Source organism: Eulemur rufifrons, chromosome 25, assembly GCF_041146395.1.
Source record: "Eulemur rufifrons isolate Redbay chromosome 25, OSU_ERuf_1, whole genome shotgun sequence".
NCBI classification, from domain to species: Eukaryota; Metazoa; Chordata; class Mammalia; order Primates; family Lemuridae; genus Eulemur; species Eulemur rufifrons.
In genome coordinates, this window is record NC_091007.1 from 19060596 (window position 1) to 19079244 (window position 18649).

At 35.6% G+C, this 18649-nt stretch overlaps 1 protein-coding gene across 1 annotated transcript in view; it reads right to left on the reverse strand.

Moving 5' to 3' along the window:
• Window positions 1-18649, reverse strand: part of ODAD2 (outer dynein arm docking complex subunit 2) — a 137970-nt gene that overhangs the window by 59382 nt on the left and 59939 nt on the right. The window contains exon 16 of the mRNA XM_069458857.1: window positions 6518-6632. Within this exon, the coding sequence (XP_069314958.1) occupies window positions 6518-6632 (115 nt within the window). The remainder of the gene's footprint in view (window positions 1-6517; window positions 6633-18649) is intronic.

Below are 18649 nucleotides of genomic sequence, written 5' to 3' on the forward strand. Positions count from 1 at the left end.
ATGGTGTGTCTTCGTTTCTCTCAATTATCCCATACTTCGTTACTGAAGTCTTTGATTCTAGTACGTTGTTGCCTGGCTTATTCACAGATAGGTAGCTTTAAGTATTTCCCAACAAGAAAAGAAGTCATACATTCACCAGAAGCAATTTGCACATCTTATTTTCTTAACAGATAGATCTGAAAATGTGTTCTGATATGTGTGCTGTGAACAACCTAAAAATGGATAACATCGGTGTCGAACAGATGACATTTTGCCATATCCACACCACGTGGACACACACAGGTGGCACACTTAGGTGTGTCATGGTGCCTGGCAGACGTGGCAGGGACCCTGAAGCAGCAGTAACTTGTTTGAAGGCTTGGCCAGCGTTTTCTTCCCTTGTGTGTGGCTCTCAGTTATAATTAACCAGCTATAATTAACTAGTTATTCGGTGGCATTACTGTCAGTGCCATTAATCCAAAAAAGTTCTTTATTTCAAACTGATGCCAAATCCTGCGATTCATAAGCCAATAAGTCTAAAGTTACTTACAAAAGCATCATATGTGAGGAGGATGTGGAAATGCTTCCTTACAAAACAAAAGGCAATTCTTTCCTAGAAAGCGGAGTCGTTGACTTACCTAAATGGGAGAGGGGAAGGAAGGGGAAGGGAGGGGAAGGAAGGATGGGCAAGGTGTTTGGCCAGATCTCTTCTGGTTCCATTGCTCCACTGCAAGCCGGATGCCCCAGCGTATGCACGAGACATTTTCCACCCCTGTTCTCCTTCAGAATCGATAATCTTATTGGATTATAAATTAGAATTTTAATCACCTAAAAACAATAGAACGTACAAAATACTACTTGAAAATGCTAAATTGAAATATAATCTAGTGAGAAAAGTTTTGGGTAGTGATGTCAATACAACACACGGGACCCCAAAAGAGTTGTGAGTACACGCAACCACCACGCATACACGTGTACATGTGCCATGTTATTTCTACTACCAAAGGCAGCTGACGGCAAAATGCGCTATTATTTTATGTACGACCAAGAAAGAGAAAAAACCGCCCATTAACCTAAGACAGACACATGTCTCTGATAAAACACATCCCTGGGAATCTATGCTCAAATTTCTACCAGTGGGTCAGAGGCAACTTTATTTTCTCTCCCTATGTGAAAGAATATTCCAGAAATGCTCACGTGAAATTTTTGTTTCACTTAACCTCACTGTTTTTTAACAACAGAAACTTAGTTGCACAAGTAAATTATGATCTGTATTGTAATATATATAATACATATTATATTTTATGATATAGCCGTACAATATAATACCACACAGCCAAAGAAAATTAGTCAGCGGTATGAAATGATGTACATTGAGAATCAGAGGGACATTCACAATTCATGGTTAAGGGGAAGAAAACCTGTTAGCTCTTAATAGCAGTCATCTCCAAGTGCTGAAATTACAGATGATTTTTTTTCTCTGCTGTTTTTAGTTTCTAAACTTTACCTAATGAACATGTAACTACACATAAACTCATTTAATTCTTGAGGTCTAAAATTCTTTGTAGCAGGTGCCTTATGAAAACAACTCTCTATGACTTGCATATCTTAGATATGGCCACCAAAATAATAGCCACTAACCACATGTGACTATTTAAACTTTAATTAAAACCTAATATAACAAAAAATTCAGTTACTTAGCCATACTAGTCACATTTCAAGTGCTCAATAGCCACCGGTGGCTGTTGGTTGCCATATTCCAACTATACATTTCATCGCACAAAGTTCTATTACATACAGTTGTCTTAGACCATGGTTTGACTGGGATCTGTATAGATAATGAGATACGACTTTCCAATATTATAAATGTGCTTTCTTCCCTCTTCCCTTTCTCGGTAGATGACCTCTTCTGTACTCTACCTCTGAGGTATCCTTCTGCCTTGGTAGAATGAGTTTTGGTGTAGAAGGATTCAAGAAGGAAGACCAATATAATATTCTGCTTCTGACTCTGGAAAATAGGACTTTTGAAAAAGACGAGAGCCTTGCAAATCAGGCTATTTTCTTAAGGAAAGATGTTTTAAATGTCCCTCTTTCCCATTTCAAGGGCTGGACCTGGTGTGTACTAGACCAAAAGGTCTTCAGAATTTTTGCTCACATACATGCATACATTTCCAAAAGCTCTCATCTATTTTGAATTGATATCTAAAAATGTTCATCCTAAATTTAGTCACAAAATATGTATTTTTTAATATTTTATATATCATCAAAAGTTTGACTCTGCATATTTCGCTAATTCAGTTTATGGAAATGTCTTCCATATGACCTGATCAGAAAGGCCAGTCCTCATTGTTGAAATAGACAAATGAGGGATGTGCTAGGAAAAACCTGACTTCATTGTTTAAGTTCACATGAGGGTATTAATTCAGATTCCTTTGATAACTTTTTCACTTCCAAATTCAACTTCAAAGATATAGACAGAGAGACGACAGAAAGATGATAGATAGATAGATGGATAGATGGATAGATAGATAGCTAGGTGGATGGATAGATAGGTAGATAGATAGGCAAGCCATGTGTTTGCTACCTGCATGAAATAAGGAGTTGACTCTTTCTGTACTTCTTTCCAGAAGTTCTCTTGGCTTTGCTCTCACTGTACTCATGCTCAGGAATTATGCATTCTAGAACTGTTCTTTTGCTTGGCACTCCAGAAGTCTTTTACGGTACTCAGAGCAATGTGCTTGTAAGATTAAGGAAGACTGAGAGCCATGTCTTTCTTTCTTTATCTGTTCTCTCTCTTTCTCTCTCTCTCTCTCTCTCTGCCCCCTACCCCCGCATCTCTATGTAGGTCAACACAGATATATGAATATAAGCACGCACACACATGCTTCTTCCTTCCATATTAATCCTTCCCTAACCATGAGCTAGCTATCTTCTGGATTTCATATTGTCTCCTTCTCTTAACAGCTGACCTTCTAGAAAGAAATATTAATCTTCTTTTTCTCTGTTTCCCCCCAATTCATTTCTCACTACAGTACCATCCAGCTTAAACTTGCAATTCTCAATGGAAATGGCTACGACCAATGACCAGCTAATTCCCATATTTAATATACTCTCTTCAGTTTTCAAAGGCAATTGTCCTCTTGGGGGAAAACGATACTGCTGACCACTTTGCCTCCCCTCGACTTGTCTCCTTTCCTGGCTGTTTTGCAACCATTATCCCTGGTTATCCCTCCCTCCCCTGCCTTCCTCCCTGACTTCGCTCTGTCCTGGTGATCTCCTCCCCCTCCACCCTCTCCCTTTTACCCCTCCTCCATGCCTCAACTCTACCACGTGCTAGACGACCTCACACATAGACATTTCTAGTCCAGAACTCTCTCCTGACATCCAGATTCATGTATTCAAATGACCCAGCATCTGTACCTGGATGGAAACAAACCCACCATCTTTTCCCAAAATTATGTTCTTTTCATGTTTGGCAAAGTTTCTATGATGTTCCCTAGTTGTCAAAGTTTAAAAAAAAAATTTAAAAAACCTCAAACATTTAAAACCTTTTTTGATCTCTTCCTCACAGTCAACATCCAATCACTTACCAATTTTCTGATTCTACTTCTCAATTGTTTCTTCTGTTGACTTCTCTCCGTTCGCACTGCCACGGTATCAGGTCAAATTCTAATTCTTTTCATCTGAACTACTGTGATAACCGAATCAGTCACCCACTCAGATATTTTCTAATTCATGTCATTCCCTGTTGAAGACTCTTCAAATGCTCATGTTACCACGATGATAAGTGCATGCAAAGGAGAGGGCAGTTCTTGGTGGGAGATGTGAGCAAGCAGAGATCTCTTCTTCAAGAGTTCATTCTTCTCTCAAGACAAATAAGAAAGGGGCTGAGGTTTCCTTTTCTTAAGAAGAACTCAAAGACACTGTCTTGGTGGGGGTGGGGAGTGTGCAGAGAGCAGGTGAAGTTCAAGAGAAATGGAATAAGAAACAGCTCTTTATGGAGGCTCACATCTAGTCTAGGGCTTGAGGCCAAGGGCAAAAAGAGAGGTAGGCTGGGTCAGCCAGATATTCAGGACAGAAAGCCTACACAAAAATAATGATATGACAATACTGGAATATCTCTTAAATCCAATAATATTAATAGATAACAGTTTTGGAGTTGAAGTCCGTAAGAAGACAGAACACAATTTACGCAAAGTAACAGCACTAAGTAGAAATATTATCCATCAAAATGGTATCTCACCAATGATCGTATTAAATTCTGTATCTATATTTATATTTTCAATGACCATCGAGAATTATCAGTATCTATAACACCCTTTCCTAGGAAAGGGAAAGGCCTTTCGTGTGCTTTCTCCTAGTACCTCCTACTATCCAACATGTTTTTTTGAATCATCCTGTAGTTTAGAGCCAGATTGTTCCTGTGATGATATTATCTGTCTTTATTTTATTTTATGACATTACTTTTAAAGGAATTCTTTCTTAATAATTTAATCAAATTTGAAAGCCAGCTTTTCAACACAAATTTATATTTGATAAAAATTATAAGGATTTATTTGCTCATTATTGTTTTATATAATTCAGGCTATTTTCTTTCTTAGAATATTTTGTTTTGCTGGAAAATATAAGGTAATTTTTTTTCCAGAAAAAGGTTCATGCAGGATAGACTTCCTGAGTGCTGACATTTCTAAAAGCAAAATGCCTATATTCTTTTCTTTCTTTATACTCACATTTGAATGCTAGTTTTGCAGGGTATAGAATTCCAGAATAAAAAATATTTCCCTATAAAGGCAGGAATGCTTTGTTCCATTTTTTTAAAGAATTTATTGTGAATGATATTAAGTCTAATGCTGGTGTGATTCTTACTCCTTTGCAATTTTTTTCTTTTAATTTCTGAAAACAACAAGTTTGAATTTGGGTGAGGTATAAACATTTTTGTTTGTTTTTCTTGCTTGGTACTAAGTGGACCTTTTTGATCTGAAGACTAGAGTCTTTCTCCAGCATTTCAGCTTATGAAGACTTTCCCTTTTGTAAAAAACAAAAATCAAGACTGCTTTTTCTCTTCAATTGTTCTCATCCTTTCTCTGTGTTTTTCCCTTCATGCCTATTTTTTTTTAACTTTTACTTTACATTCTTATTTATTAGACTTTATCTTTCAGATAATTATTCAGCCATATTCAACTTAGTATTCATCCCTTCTAATAAATTTATTGTTTTGCCAAATATATTTTCAATTTCCAAAAAAAACCTTTTTAAAATCTATGAATTTTTTTTTTATAACAGCCTATTTGGATATTTGGACTCTTAGCTCTTTCTATATTCCATTCCTTACACTGTTTCTGTTTCTTCTGAAGTTAGTTCTGCTTATTAATCTTGGCTTGTGTCTTTAATATCATTAATATTCCTTAAATATTTGGTGATCCTTGGTTGTTCATATTTATGAATGAAGGACTGGGCTGATTAGTTGAAGTAATTGATGAGGATTAGCCTTCAAAGATGTACATCAATCTTTCCCCAGTAGGCTTTTTTCTTGCTCCCTAAGCAATATCATTTAAATTTTACATTTTGAAAAATTCTTTGCTAATAGGAAGTGTATCGTATATCTATTCCTGCAACTTGTTTTTATTTTGCTCAATATATTTGTGAGATTTATTGATATTGATGATCACATTGCCAAAATGCATTCATTTTTCACAGCTGCATTGTACCATGTGATGTGAATAGAGTTCCATCCTATTGCTCATTTTCCTATAGCTTGATATTTGAGATCTTTTTAAATTTTTTTGCCCTGATAAAATGGTTCTATGAATGGGTTTGTAATAGGTCTCCTCTACTAACATACATCACCACTCACTTTTTAAAGAATCATGTTAAATTTATTATAGAAATAAAATCCCTTATATAAAATATTCAACAGAGAGAAATAGCTTTGGCAACAAGGATCTTAAAGAGAACTCTCTAAACCTGTGGAAAAACATTGAGGAAAGATAACAGAAATAGGCTGCAAGAGATCGTTAAAAAAAAATAACAAAATTCTCTTTAAAAACAAATGAAGAGCTAAAATAGACGTCAGAAACTTCTAGGCCAGTTTTTAGTGACAGACAAGAACAGCTGACACGCAGTAAAATTATGTGACCTTTTCAAAGGAACACAGAACGTAGTGGTTTCTCTGCAGGCTGTGCGATTAGTCTTGCTTCCCACTTGGCCTTCAGTCTCTGAAAGTAATAGGCAAACGCAGACCATTTTCTTCTCACCCATAAAATAAGAACAGTCAACTTTTCCTCACTCTTACTCACCCGGGGTGCTTGTCTCAATTGTACCAACCAGCCAGAACTGGGTAAGCACCACCATCTTAGACTAGTTTCATTTGTCATTTTTAAAAAACTGATCAGGAAAAGGCATTGCTCAAAAATTGTTTTGGCATAAACATTGCTCAGCACTCTTTTCCACCAGATAAGTCTGACCAAAACAGTAAGTCAAAGCAATTGGTAACCCGCGGTGGCATTATTCAATATGTCCTGAGAGATTCTATTCGTACCTTCGCATTTTCAATGCAGGGACAAAGGGCCCACGCCGCGCTGGCCTTCACGTCTGGGTGAGGATTTTTCAGCAAGGACCACAGCAAACGAACTCCGTCTAAGCGATCAATTATCCTAGCGTGGAACACAAAACCGCGGTATAAACTGTAATTAGGAAGTCCCATGAAAATTTAAGTGGCCCACCTATTTACATAATTCTAATTATTTTTTCTCCTTTTGACATTTTGCTTCCTTTTCTTTTGCAAAACTTCAACAACAGCAGGGATACAACACGCTGTCGAAGGGTCAGCCCTCTGATTTCAGTTTTAAATTCGTGACACAGAAAGCAAGCTGCGTGATAATTACAATTCACATAAACTGGAAATCAAGCCACGTAATTTTTTAATTGGCTGAACACAGACTGTTACCTAAATGTAAAAATACTGGTTTCTTTCACATAGTATAGTAACATCTAAACACTTTCCAAAACAAATATTTATGCCTCAAAACCGTGCAGTTACCTTTTTTATTTGGTCTATGTTTAATTGACTTACCTTACTGTATGACATATTTTAAACTCTTTCAGTCCTAATCTAGCATTAGGAATTAAAATCATTACACCACAGTACATCCTTTGTTGGGCACGAATAACACGTAACTTGTTTTCCATGTGTGCCCTTCCCAGCAAGACTAACATTGCAGACGGTGTTATAATTACTTAAACACACTGTAATCAAAATATCTTCATGGCTAGCTGAAAAATGAATTATCATCAGAGCCATCTCTATACCATCTGTCTTCTGTTTATATATCAATCAGTCCAGAGAGCATAACCCCACGGTAGGGTCCACTGAGTACTTGCAGTTGAAAAGAAGGCCAAACAAAACTTAATATCCTTTACAAACATGGCTTTGTTCAGAAAGGTATATTAAACTCAAAGCAGATGAAAAAAAGATAAAGAACATCAAAATTCCTTTGCTTTTTAATCTCCAGTTGATTTAAACACATGTAGTATTTAGCCACAGATAGAATAAATATGACTAGCTTTCAAATGCCATTCAAATTCTTCCTTGAAAACTGACATTAAAAACGTTGACATTTCTTGATTATCTGAGATGAGTTTGCCAGGAAAAAAAAAATGTATTTTTCCAAAAGTTCCAAGTAGGAGATCAGTTTTGCATAACTTTATAGAATTGGTGATGCAAATAGCCTATAGTAAGATAAAAACTGTCTCTTTAAAAAATGACTTCTAAAAAGGAAAAAAATGCACTGAGAAAGTATTTTACAGCAAAGCTTAAGCAAGCCGCTTTTCAAACCTAAAAATTTCTGTCAAAATCATACCGAAAGAAAACAAAGTTTTATTTCTCAGTTTATGGAAACTCTAAAGAAATATTCTGGGTACTTCACAATGAAAAATTTACTTTTAAAATTTACATTATAGAGCCTCACTGCCTTACACATGCCACTGAAATATAATTAATGCTGATCCCTGAGTCTCTATGTATTTTTTTTAACACAAAATTTCACAATGAACAACAGTGAACAATTGTCCTACCCTTCTTGCAAATTCAGCATTAGTAATATTTGAACTATACGCTGCTGGCCACACATCCCTTGTCATTAGAGCGGGAGTCGTTTGGATGACACCCACTCCCAGTTTAAAAAGGAAAAAGGATAATTCAATCCTGAACCCTTTCCCCAAGACAAAATTTCAGTTAGCTCTAAAAATTCACTATTGATTATAAGATTATATGTATTATTCCCCTCTTTCTCCCCAAACCCTAAGCAATTCATCAGCTGCTTAGTTCCAATGGCTGAGGATTGCGGCCCCATTCCTGGTATCTTAAAGACTCAGCGGAGTACAGAGCAACCACCTCATTTGAGGAAGACATTACTGAGCATGTGCAATTGCAAGCACAGGAGCTGACAAAGTAGCTGACAGAGTTTAGCTCTATCCCTTGCATCTCCCTCATCCCCCGCAGGAAATCATTTACTGCTGATTTTTACTTCACAGCAACTCGCATCTCTCCCTGCTTTTTCTGTCCCCTATGCCAGCGCTCTAACCCTGGGCTTTACTACCGCATATCAGAAGAGCTGAGGCGGGTGTATAACTTGATTTTCTGAGTTTCCATCCATCCTATAAATCCCTGCAAAATTCATCTTTCTAAAGACACTTTGGGAGCTTCTGCAATCGCTCCTTGAGAGCGGGGCGCCAGGGACGTGCATTCTGTGCATGACACCACCTAGCGCGTTCAGTCAACGCTTGTTGAACAACTCACAAGCAAAACATCACTCTGGGGGGGGGGGGGGGGGCTGGGGGAGGCGGGGGAGGGGGAAGGAAGAAAAGTCTTCAGTGGCTTCCCACGGCCTGCATGTTATTAAAACCCCAATTCCTGAATCCAATAATCAAAATTTACAGGGAGGTGAAATTACTTCTAAGAGTCCTTGACCATCTACTAAGCCCTACGCACGAGGCATGCAGAAATAACGGATACAGTTAATTCTCATTACCAGGGGTAGTTACGGTCCACTGAGTCGCTGCAAACACTAGTTGACCAGATACTGAACCGCTGCTCTCAGGGGAAACAAAAGTTTTGTTCCTGTGTGCCTCTGGGCAGAATATTTTAATCAAATGATCAAATATAACCTCACTTCACATGTATTTCTCTTTAAAGACAACTTCTTTAAAATACATTGTTGAATCATTAACATTGCACTTACGGCCAACAGCTCTATCATTCGTGCTGGAATGAAGCTTATCGAACACACGCATTTTCTCCGCAAGGCACCCCCAGCCTTCTTGTGCCTGGTCACCAAGCACAGCACCTCAGCGCTACGCTTAGGGGCCATTTTAAACAGCAGGATCACCAACCCCAAACAAAACTGTGAACCACATGGCACCAAACGGACTGCCAAACGGACAAGCTGTTCACAGTAGGACTGCTGAAACAAAAAGGCGTGGTGTCACTTCTGCTGACCCCAGCTGGGAACACGGGAGTTGGGCGACTCAAAGTTTTTCACTGCTCTGCACATGTCCAGGAATAACGGTGAAAGTGATGGATTGATTTGGGGGGCTGCATAGGATGCGTCAATACAGAGGCTGCAAATAATGAGGAATGGCTGCATTAAATTGTCCTTCAGGAAACTACAGTCTAGCGAGGGAGATAAAGAGACGATTGTATCTATTGAAAATGCTGCAATAGATGTGTGCATCCACGCGAAGACAGAGAGAAGACCCTGGTTTAATCACAGACCACGGACGCTTTTCTCCCTTTGTGCACTTTGCAACTGTAAGCCTTTACCCATTCCATCTCCACATTTTGCTATTAATATAATCATCTGTCACTTAAGGTCTGTAACAAAACCTGATCCACAAACCTTCTGGCTTCCTCCTCCTTTAAGCCTCTTGTAAATTTTGTCCTCCCCTTTCCTGGTACTCACACCACACTGCTTTGCCCGTGGCCGTGTGTGTTTGCTCCTTATCTCCCCAACTACCATGTAATTTCCTTGACAGCAGGAATCATACACTGCCCGCCACTCCCGGGGCACGCCACCCTGCCAGCGAACACTGGTTATATGGATCTGAAACCAGACCATCTTTGCTTACTCCTTTTTCAATGAATCAAAAAATCTCTCCCAATGCAAATATATTCTTTTTCAAACCTCATACTTGCCAAATAACTGTTCAAATGCTAAACCTAAGCAGTAAAGTTTTCATTTGAAGCTGTCTCTGAGTTGACAGTGTATGTTCACAGAATTTCTTTACAACTTTATTGCTTTTTGTATACACGGCAATGGACTGAGACGTAGTATTAATTTACACCACTGTCCATTCCCGATGGGTCTGCCCCCTTTTGTGTAGCCCTTTAATTTGATTAGAATCTTGCTCTGAAATCGTTTCCAGCAAGGGTGGCAGCTCTTCCCATTTTTACATCCACAGAATTTTACATTAATTTCTTAACATTATAAAAATAAAACTGAATTATATGTTTTCAAATTCTTGAACTTTCTCATGGAAATTAAACTGCCTCGCTGGCAGAATAACATCTTTCAAGCTCTAGAAAGATGAATTTATATTCATATTCTGGCTATTAAAAAATAAACAAACCAAAAGATGCAGCTGCTTACTATGTGTCTCCGTCTCTTATATTAACATTTTCCAGGGTTGTTATGAAGTCTGGCTGGCTTGTCTGCCCACTGAGGCCACACATATGAACAAATGTGAACAATCTGTGCCCGTATTGTGGGCATGGGAAAGGCTGTAGGGTTTCTTTCTGGCAATACCAATATATCTATTTTGAAACCATAATTTTGCATGTTTTCTAAAAATTTCACAGTATCTGCCGAAAATTACACTGATAAATAGTACTGTATGACAATGGCCCAAACTAACTGTGGTTAGCCTAAAAGAACATGACGTTCTTAAACCACAACATTAAAAGATGTAACTGCAATGTATAGGTTTGGAAACCAAGTTGGCAATTCAGTAAAAAGGGAAACATAAATGTATGTCAGAATGAAAATGATCATCCCTGGGAAGAGAATTTTGCTTTTTAAAAAAATTCCTTGGCTGGGTGTGGTGACTCATGCCTGTAATCCTAGCACTTTGGGAGGCTGAGGCGGGAGGATCACTTGAGGCCAGAAGTTGAAGACCAGCCCGAGCAAGAGCGAGACCCCATATCTACAAAAAATATTTAATAGAAAAATTAGCCAGTTGGGGTGGCCTGTAGTCCCAGCTACTCGGGAAGCTGAGGCAGAAGGATTGCTGGAGCCCAGGAGTTTGAGGGTACAGTGAGCTATGACGCCACCGCACTCTATCCTGGGTGACAAAGAGACAGAGACTCTGGAAAAAAAAATCCTTGAAGTTATGTTTCTATCTCTATGTATTGTTCTAAAGAGGCTGTGAAAAACCAAATTTGGAGACGAGATATGAATGTGACAGCCCCTGGAAAGGTAAGTCAAGAATTCCTTGGCCTTGGAAAAACAAGCAGATAATCTATCCTTTTATAGTTGGTATAAGCAACATGATTAGAAAGACTCTAGAAACATTTTGTCAGAAAAATGATTCATTCCTATAGCAAATATTAAGTGAGAGCCTATCACATGCCAGGCATTGCAACATATCAAGATACACAAAATGTCCAATTGTCCAACTTTTAGCAATGCCGAGTTTGGTCATTTAATTATGCTGGTGAGCACCAGATCTTTCCATTGCGAAGATGTTGTTTTCTCTTCTCATTGAATAACAATCTGTGGGGTCACACTTTGTCACCCCGAAAAGGTCTTATCCCAATAACCTTCTCCTACTTTGCAGTTTTAGCATCCATTAATTATCCTTGCCTAAAAGAATCCTAACAGGATAAATGTTTAATCCTTCCCCTTTAATGACCAATTTGTGGTCACCTCCTCCATAGACGAAGGAGATTTTGTCCTCTTTCTCTCTTTTTAATTCTTCTAAGCATTTAAAATTTTCTGTAATTAAATCTATCATTATTTCCTCTATGATTTTGATCTTTATCTTATGTTTAGAATAGCCATCCACACTCCAAGATAACAAAACTGCAATATATCTTTTGGCTTCTTATAATGTACTTTGTTTATACTTAAATCTTTTAACTACCTGAATTTTCTATAAGAAGGAAAGAGGGATACAGGTTTTTTTCTTCATGTACACTCTGCAATTATATCATAAATCTTAATAGGTATCGATATATTAATAGATAGCTATAGCTATAGATATTTAATACATTGTTGGTTTCTCTATTGTATTCCAGTGATCTGTCCATATCTGCACCATTGTTTGTTTGTTTTCAATTGTATATATATATATGAGCTCTGACTGAAATGATCCACTAAATGTGTACCTTTTAATTATATACAATAATTTTGTGTCTTCTGATCAAGAGGCACTTATATAATTTGACTAGGATTATGTACTATTTTAAAGTGTTTATAATTGGATTCAAAAGAAGGAAAATTCTGCAACCAGAGACATGAAAACCACATCTATATCTATATATAGATCTCAAATAAAAATGCTAGAATTGAGAGCTATAGTAGCAGAAATGAAGACTTCATTAGATGAGCTTAACAGCAAACCGGACACAGTGGAGCAAATGATCTGTAAATCTAAAGATAATAGTCTGTGGCCATACCACCCTGAACATGCCCAATCTCTTCTGATTTCGGAAACTAAGCAGGGTTGAGCCTGGTTAGCACTTGGATGGGAGATAATAAAAGGTAACCATATTGAAAAATAAAAAGAAAAAAATGATAATGAAAGAAAAACCAAAGTCTAATGTCTATGGAATATTATCAAATGAAACAACATATGTGTAATTGGAGTATAAGGAAGAGTAGAAAGAGAGAATGGGACCAAAAAATATCTGTCAAGGCAATAACTGAGATTGTTCCAAAATGGTGAAAGACGTTAATCCATAGGTCCAAGAAGCTCATGGAACCCTAAACAGGATAAATGCAAAGAAGATCACAGCTACATACATGATAATCAAACTGCTAAAGCCAAAGGTAAAGAGCACATCTTAAAAGCAGCCAAAGAAAAAAGATACATTATGCCTTAGTCCCTGTGGGTTGCAATAACAGAATGCATTGACTAGGTGGCTTGTAAACAACAAACATTTATTTCTTATAGTTCTGGAGGCTGCAAAGTCAAAGATAAAGGCACTGCCAGATTCAGTATCTAGTGAGGGCCTGGCTGCCTGGTTCATAGTCTTCTCACTATAACCTCACATGGTAGAAGGGGCAAGAGAGCTCTCTGGGATCTCTTCTATAATAAAAGGGCACTCATTCCATTCACGAGGGCTCCACTCTCCTGAAGGTCCCACTTCCAAATTATCTCACATTCTGGATTAAGTTTCAACATATGAATTTTGGGAGAACACAAACATTCAGTCTATAGCACATTAGATATGGGGAATTATGACACAGATGAAAGATGACTTCTCATAAGAAACAATGAAGGCAAGAAGACAATAGAATGACATTTATAAAATGCTGAAAGAAAAATAGCTATCAACCTATACTTCTATATCCATTGAAAATATCCTTTGATAATAATAATAAACCCCTTCCCCTTGCCCCAGGGAGAAAGATGGAAAATTGGTTACATGTAGGAAGATTGATCAAATAAGAAAGTATAGAAGTCAGTTTCACACTGTCAATGAAGAGAATTATAAATACAGTTGACCCTTGAACAACATGGGTTTAACCTGCATAGGTCCATTTATATGTGGATTTTCTTCCCCCTCTGCCATCCCTGAGACAGCAAGACCAATCCCTCCTCTTCCTCTTCCTCAGCCTACTCAATGTGAAGATGATGAGGATGAAGACCTTTATGCTGATCCACTTCCACTTAATGGTGAATATATTTTCTATTCTTTATGATTTTCTCAATAACATTTTCTTTTCTCAAGCTAACTTTATTGTATATGGTATGTAATACATATGACATACAAAATATGTGTTAATTGACTGTTTATATTATCGGTAAGGGTTCAAGTCAACAGTAGGCTATTGGTAGTTAAGTTTTCTGGGGAGTCAAAAGTTATACACAGATTTTTGACTGCACAAGGGGTTGGTGCCCCTAAACTCTGTGTTGCTCAAAGATCAACTGTACTGAGAGAAAACTGGAAATAAACAAAACTACAACTATGATTGAAAATTTTTACAATTTCTCAAGAATTGATAAAATAAATTTTAAAAAATGGTAAAAATAAAAAAGACTGAACAACATACTTAACCAACTTGACTTAATCAACATTTTAAAAACACTATACACAACTACAGCAGAATACACATTGTTCTCCTCAATGCAAATGGAATATTTACAAAAACAGACCATAAAGCTGGGTCATAAAGCCAAATATGAAAGAACTGAAATCACAGAGAATATAGTCTCTGACTTTACAGTTTTAAACTAAAATCAATACCAATATGGGATCTGGAAAATGCCCCAAATTTTGGAAATTAAGCAACACTTGTAAATAATCCCTGAGTCCAAGATAAAATCATGAAAAAATAGGAAATATTTTTAATTAAATAAAAATTAAAACATAACTTTATGGTGCTAAACAATGCTTAGAGGAAAATGTATGACTTTCAATAATTATATAAGAAAAATTGACCTATAACACCAATGATCACAGGTTTTACCTTAGAAAGTCAGAAAAAGAAGCAAAATTTAAACACAAAATAAATACAATAAATATAATAAAAAATAAAATCAGAAATTAAATACAGAATGGACAAAAATAGAGAAAATAAAGTCAAAAGTAGTTCTTTCAAAAGATGAATAAAATTGATAAGCTATTAGAGCAAGGGTTGACAAACTTTTTCTGTAAAGGGCCAGATGTTTTAGGTTTTGTAGGTAACATAAGATCTCTGTTGCATAGTCTTTGTTTTGTTTTTGTTTTGTAAAACCATTTAAACTGTAAAAAACATTTTTAGTTCACAGGTTATTTTTAAAAATGGGCCATGGACCTCCCAAAAGAGACTGATGAGGAGAGAGAGAAAGAGAGAGAGAGAGAATTGCCATCATTATAGAACCTACAAAGGATAAAAGAATGATAAAACAGATAATACAAGGATGTTATAAATAATTTTATGCTACTAAATTAAGCTTAAATAAATGAACATATTTCCTAAGAAACACAAATCATTAAAACTGAGTCAAGAAGAAATAGAAAACTTACATAGTTCCATAACTATTAAAGAAATTGAATTTGTAATTTTTAAAACCAAATAAACAAAAACAGAAACCTATTTCACAACAAAAACTCAGACGGTTTTGCTAGTGAATTCTATCAAATATTTAAGATAGAAATCATCCTATACAAAATCTGTCAGAAAATAAAGAGAAAAAATAATTTATCAACTTGTTTTATGAGGTCTACATAACCCTGATACTAAAACTTGGCAAAGCTATTACCAGAAAAGAAAACCATAAACCAATATATCTCATGAACATAAGCACAAAATACCAGCAAACTGAACGAAAATGAAAAGAAGAATGCAACATGATCAGGGTGATTTTATCCAAGGAATGGAAGGTTGGCTCAAACTTCCAAAATCAATTGGTGTTATTCACCTTATTAAAACAGAACAAAAGAAACATCATCTCATCATCTCAATAGATGAAGAAAAAGAATTTTATAAAATTCAAAACCCATTTATGATTTTTTTTAAAAAAAAAAACCTCTCAGCGTACTAGGAATAGATGGAAACTTCAATCTGATAAAGGGCATCTGCAAAAACCCTATCACTGGCAAAGAATTGAATGTGTTCTCCCCAAGATCAGGTATAGCACAAAGATATCTGCACTCACTTCATAGTGAAAGAGGTCCTGGCCTGCTTAACAAAGCAACAAAAAGAAATAAAAGACATAAAGATTGGGGGGAAAGCAAACTGTCATTATTTGCAGATTACATAATTCTACATGTAGAAATCCCTATGGTATCTACAAACAAATTATTAGAAAAAATAAAGTTAGCAAGGTTGCAAAAATACATAAAGATATATTTGAATATACAAGGGTATATTTGAAAATCTATTATATATCTATAACTTGCTACAAACAACTGGAAAAAGAATTAAAAATAATTACCAATTGCAATACCATAAATAAACAGATAACTAGAAAAACTATGAAGCAAAACGTGCAAGACTCTACATTGACAACTACAAAATATTGCTGAGAGAAAGTGAAGACCCAAAGAAATGGAGACACATACCATCTTAATGGATTGGCAATCTCAATATCATTAAAATTTCCGTTTTCCTTAAATTGATCTGTAGATTCCTAACAATATTTATTAAAATCCTATATAGCCTTTAAAAAGATTTAGATAAGATGATTTAAAATTTATATAAAATGAGTATCACCTAGAGCAACCCAAAGTATCTCAAAAAGAGGATTCACACTACTTATTACAAAGCTACAGTATAGTAATCAAGATAGTGCAGTATTGGCATACGGATAGAAAAATAGATCAATGTCAAAAGGAGTTCAGAAATCAACTTACTAATTTACAGTCAACTGAATTTCAACCAAGGTAGCAAGTTAATCAGATGGGAAATAGTGTTTTTCAATAAATGATCCTGGAACAATTGGATATTATATGAAAAAAATTAACTTTGACCTCATTTCACTCCCTTCTTAAAAACTAGTTTGATCACAGACAGGACATAAAACTCACTAGCCATAAAAGAAAAATTGATAAATTGAACTAAAAGTTTCTGCTCAAAAGGCAGCCTTAATGTCTACTGAGAAAAAATTATTTTACAGTACATACATCTAATAATGGATATATATCCAGAATATGTAACAGACTTCTTCAAATCAACCAAAAAGAAAAACAATCCAATTTAAAATGGGCAAAACACTTGAACAGAACAGAAAAGAATATATAAAATACACAAGAGCAATAAAGACATGAAAAGTTATGCCACATCATTAGTTATCAGGGAAATGAAAATGAAATCTATGATGATGTACCATTTCATCCTATTTAAATTACTAAATTTTCAAAAAGACTGACAACACTAAACGCTGGCACTAGGTGGGAGTGTAAAATTGTATAATCACGTTGGTGTACAATTTGGAAGTTTCTAATAAAGTTCAACATGTAACCTACGACCCAGAAATTCCACTCCAAAATTATGCAAAACTCATCTACAGTGATGTAAATAAAAAAGTGGTTGTGTAGAGTGGGCGTGAAAACTGATTAGAACATAGCATGAGTAAACTTTTCTGGGCGAATGAAATGTTCTATAATTACTTTTGGCTGGTGGTTACATGGCTGTGTACAATTGAGAAAACTCATCAAACTAAACAATTAAGTTTAAAAACAACTCATAATTTTGAACAAAAAAGTCAGACAAAAACGAGCACCATGCTTCCATTTGGATAGAAGTAAATACAAATAGAAATGAAACTAAACTGTAGTTTCGAAGGATGCATTCTCAAGTGTAAAGTTTATGGAAACAAAGCAAGATCCCAATTACCATAAAAGGCAAGAAAGGATCTATCCCCAGAGTAAAGAGAGGTGGCATTGGGTGGGTTGTGATCGGAGCAGCCAAGGGGATTTAGAGCAATGACAATATTCTATTTCTTGGCTTGGGTGGCAGTTATGTAAGTCTTCCCTTTCCAGTAATTTACTGATGTGTTCATTTACATTGTGCATCTTCTTTTGTATCATTATACCATATTTCACAAATTAAAAATTTTAAAAATTGTTATTTCATTATGAACACATGTGTATGAGACATATAAGGTGAAGAAATAAAATCCACATAATCCTCAGATAAAAAATCTCTAGAGTTTGTTTTAAAATGAGAACACTAAAATTCAGAAGATTAAATGATTCACTTAATTTCTTTTCATTTAGCATTTTTGTACCTCAGATCTTTACGCTTTTAAAACTATACAGAGGAAAAATAAATAGAAAAGAAAATATGAAACAAAAGAAAATGTTCTCATTGATACAAACATATGAAGCATATATTCTATTTCATGTCTTGCATAAGCCCTACAAGGTCACAAAGACTGGTTCTGTGGCAAAAGAAATATCTGGGCAGCCACAAGGAGATTAAATCTCTTCTGTATACAAACAAGCATAGATTTACTTTTTTTTTCCCTTTTTAAAAAGAACAAATAAACCCAATGTAAAAATTGGAAAAAAAAAATCTATGTAAATGCAACGTAATTATGTTTCAACCACAGAAGAGAGGAAATTTAGAGTTACAGATTCCATGGTGAGTTTTAATTTTATCCTGGTGCCTATGTTTTATAAAAGAGTCTTTCATTACATGATCACATAACACTGGACCATGTAACAATCGGTTCAACAAATATTTACTTTACAATGTGTGGAAGGAAAATATTTTATAACATAAATTGTAGAAATTAGCATAATATTTAGGTAAATTGTTAGGTCAAATTTCTTTAGAATCCTGGACATTTATAAACTAATAATAGAAATAGCTTTTTCTTGATTATCTTCTGAAGAACATGAAAATTTAACTCTTTTATAAGCTGACCTTTGAATTTTAAGGTTATTTTGAAGTAATGGAAAACTTAAAGCATTAGAATCTCAATATGTTTTGAATCCTATATGCCAAGCATTTGTATTTAA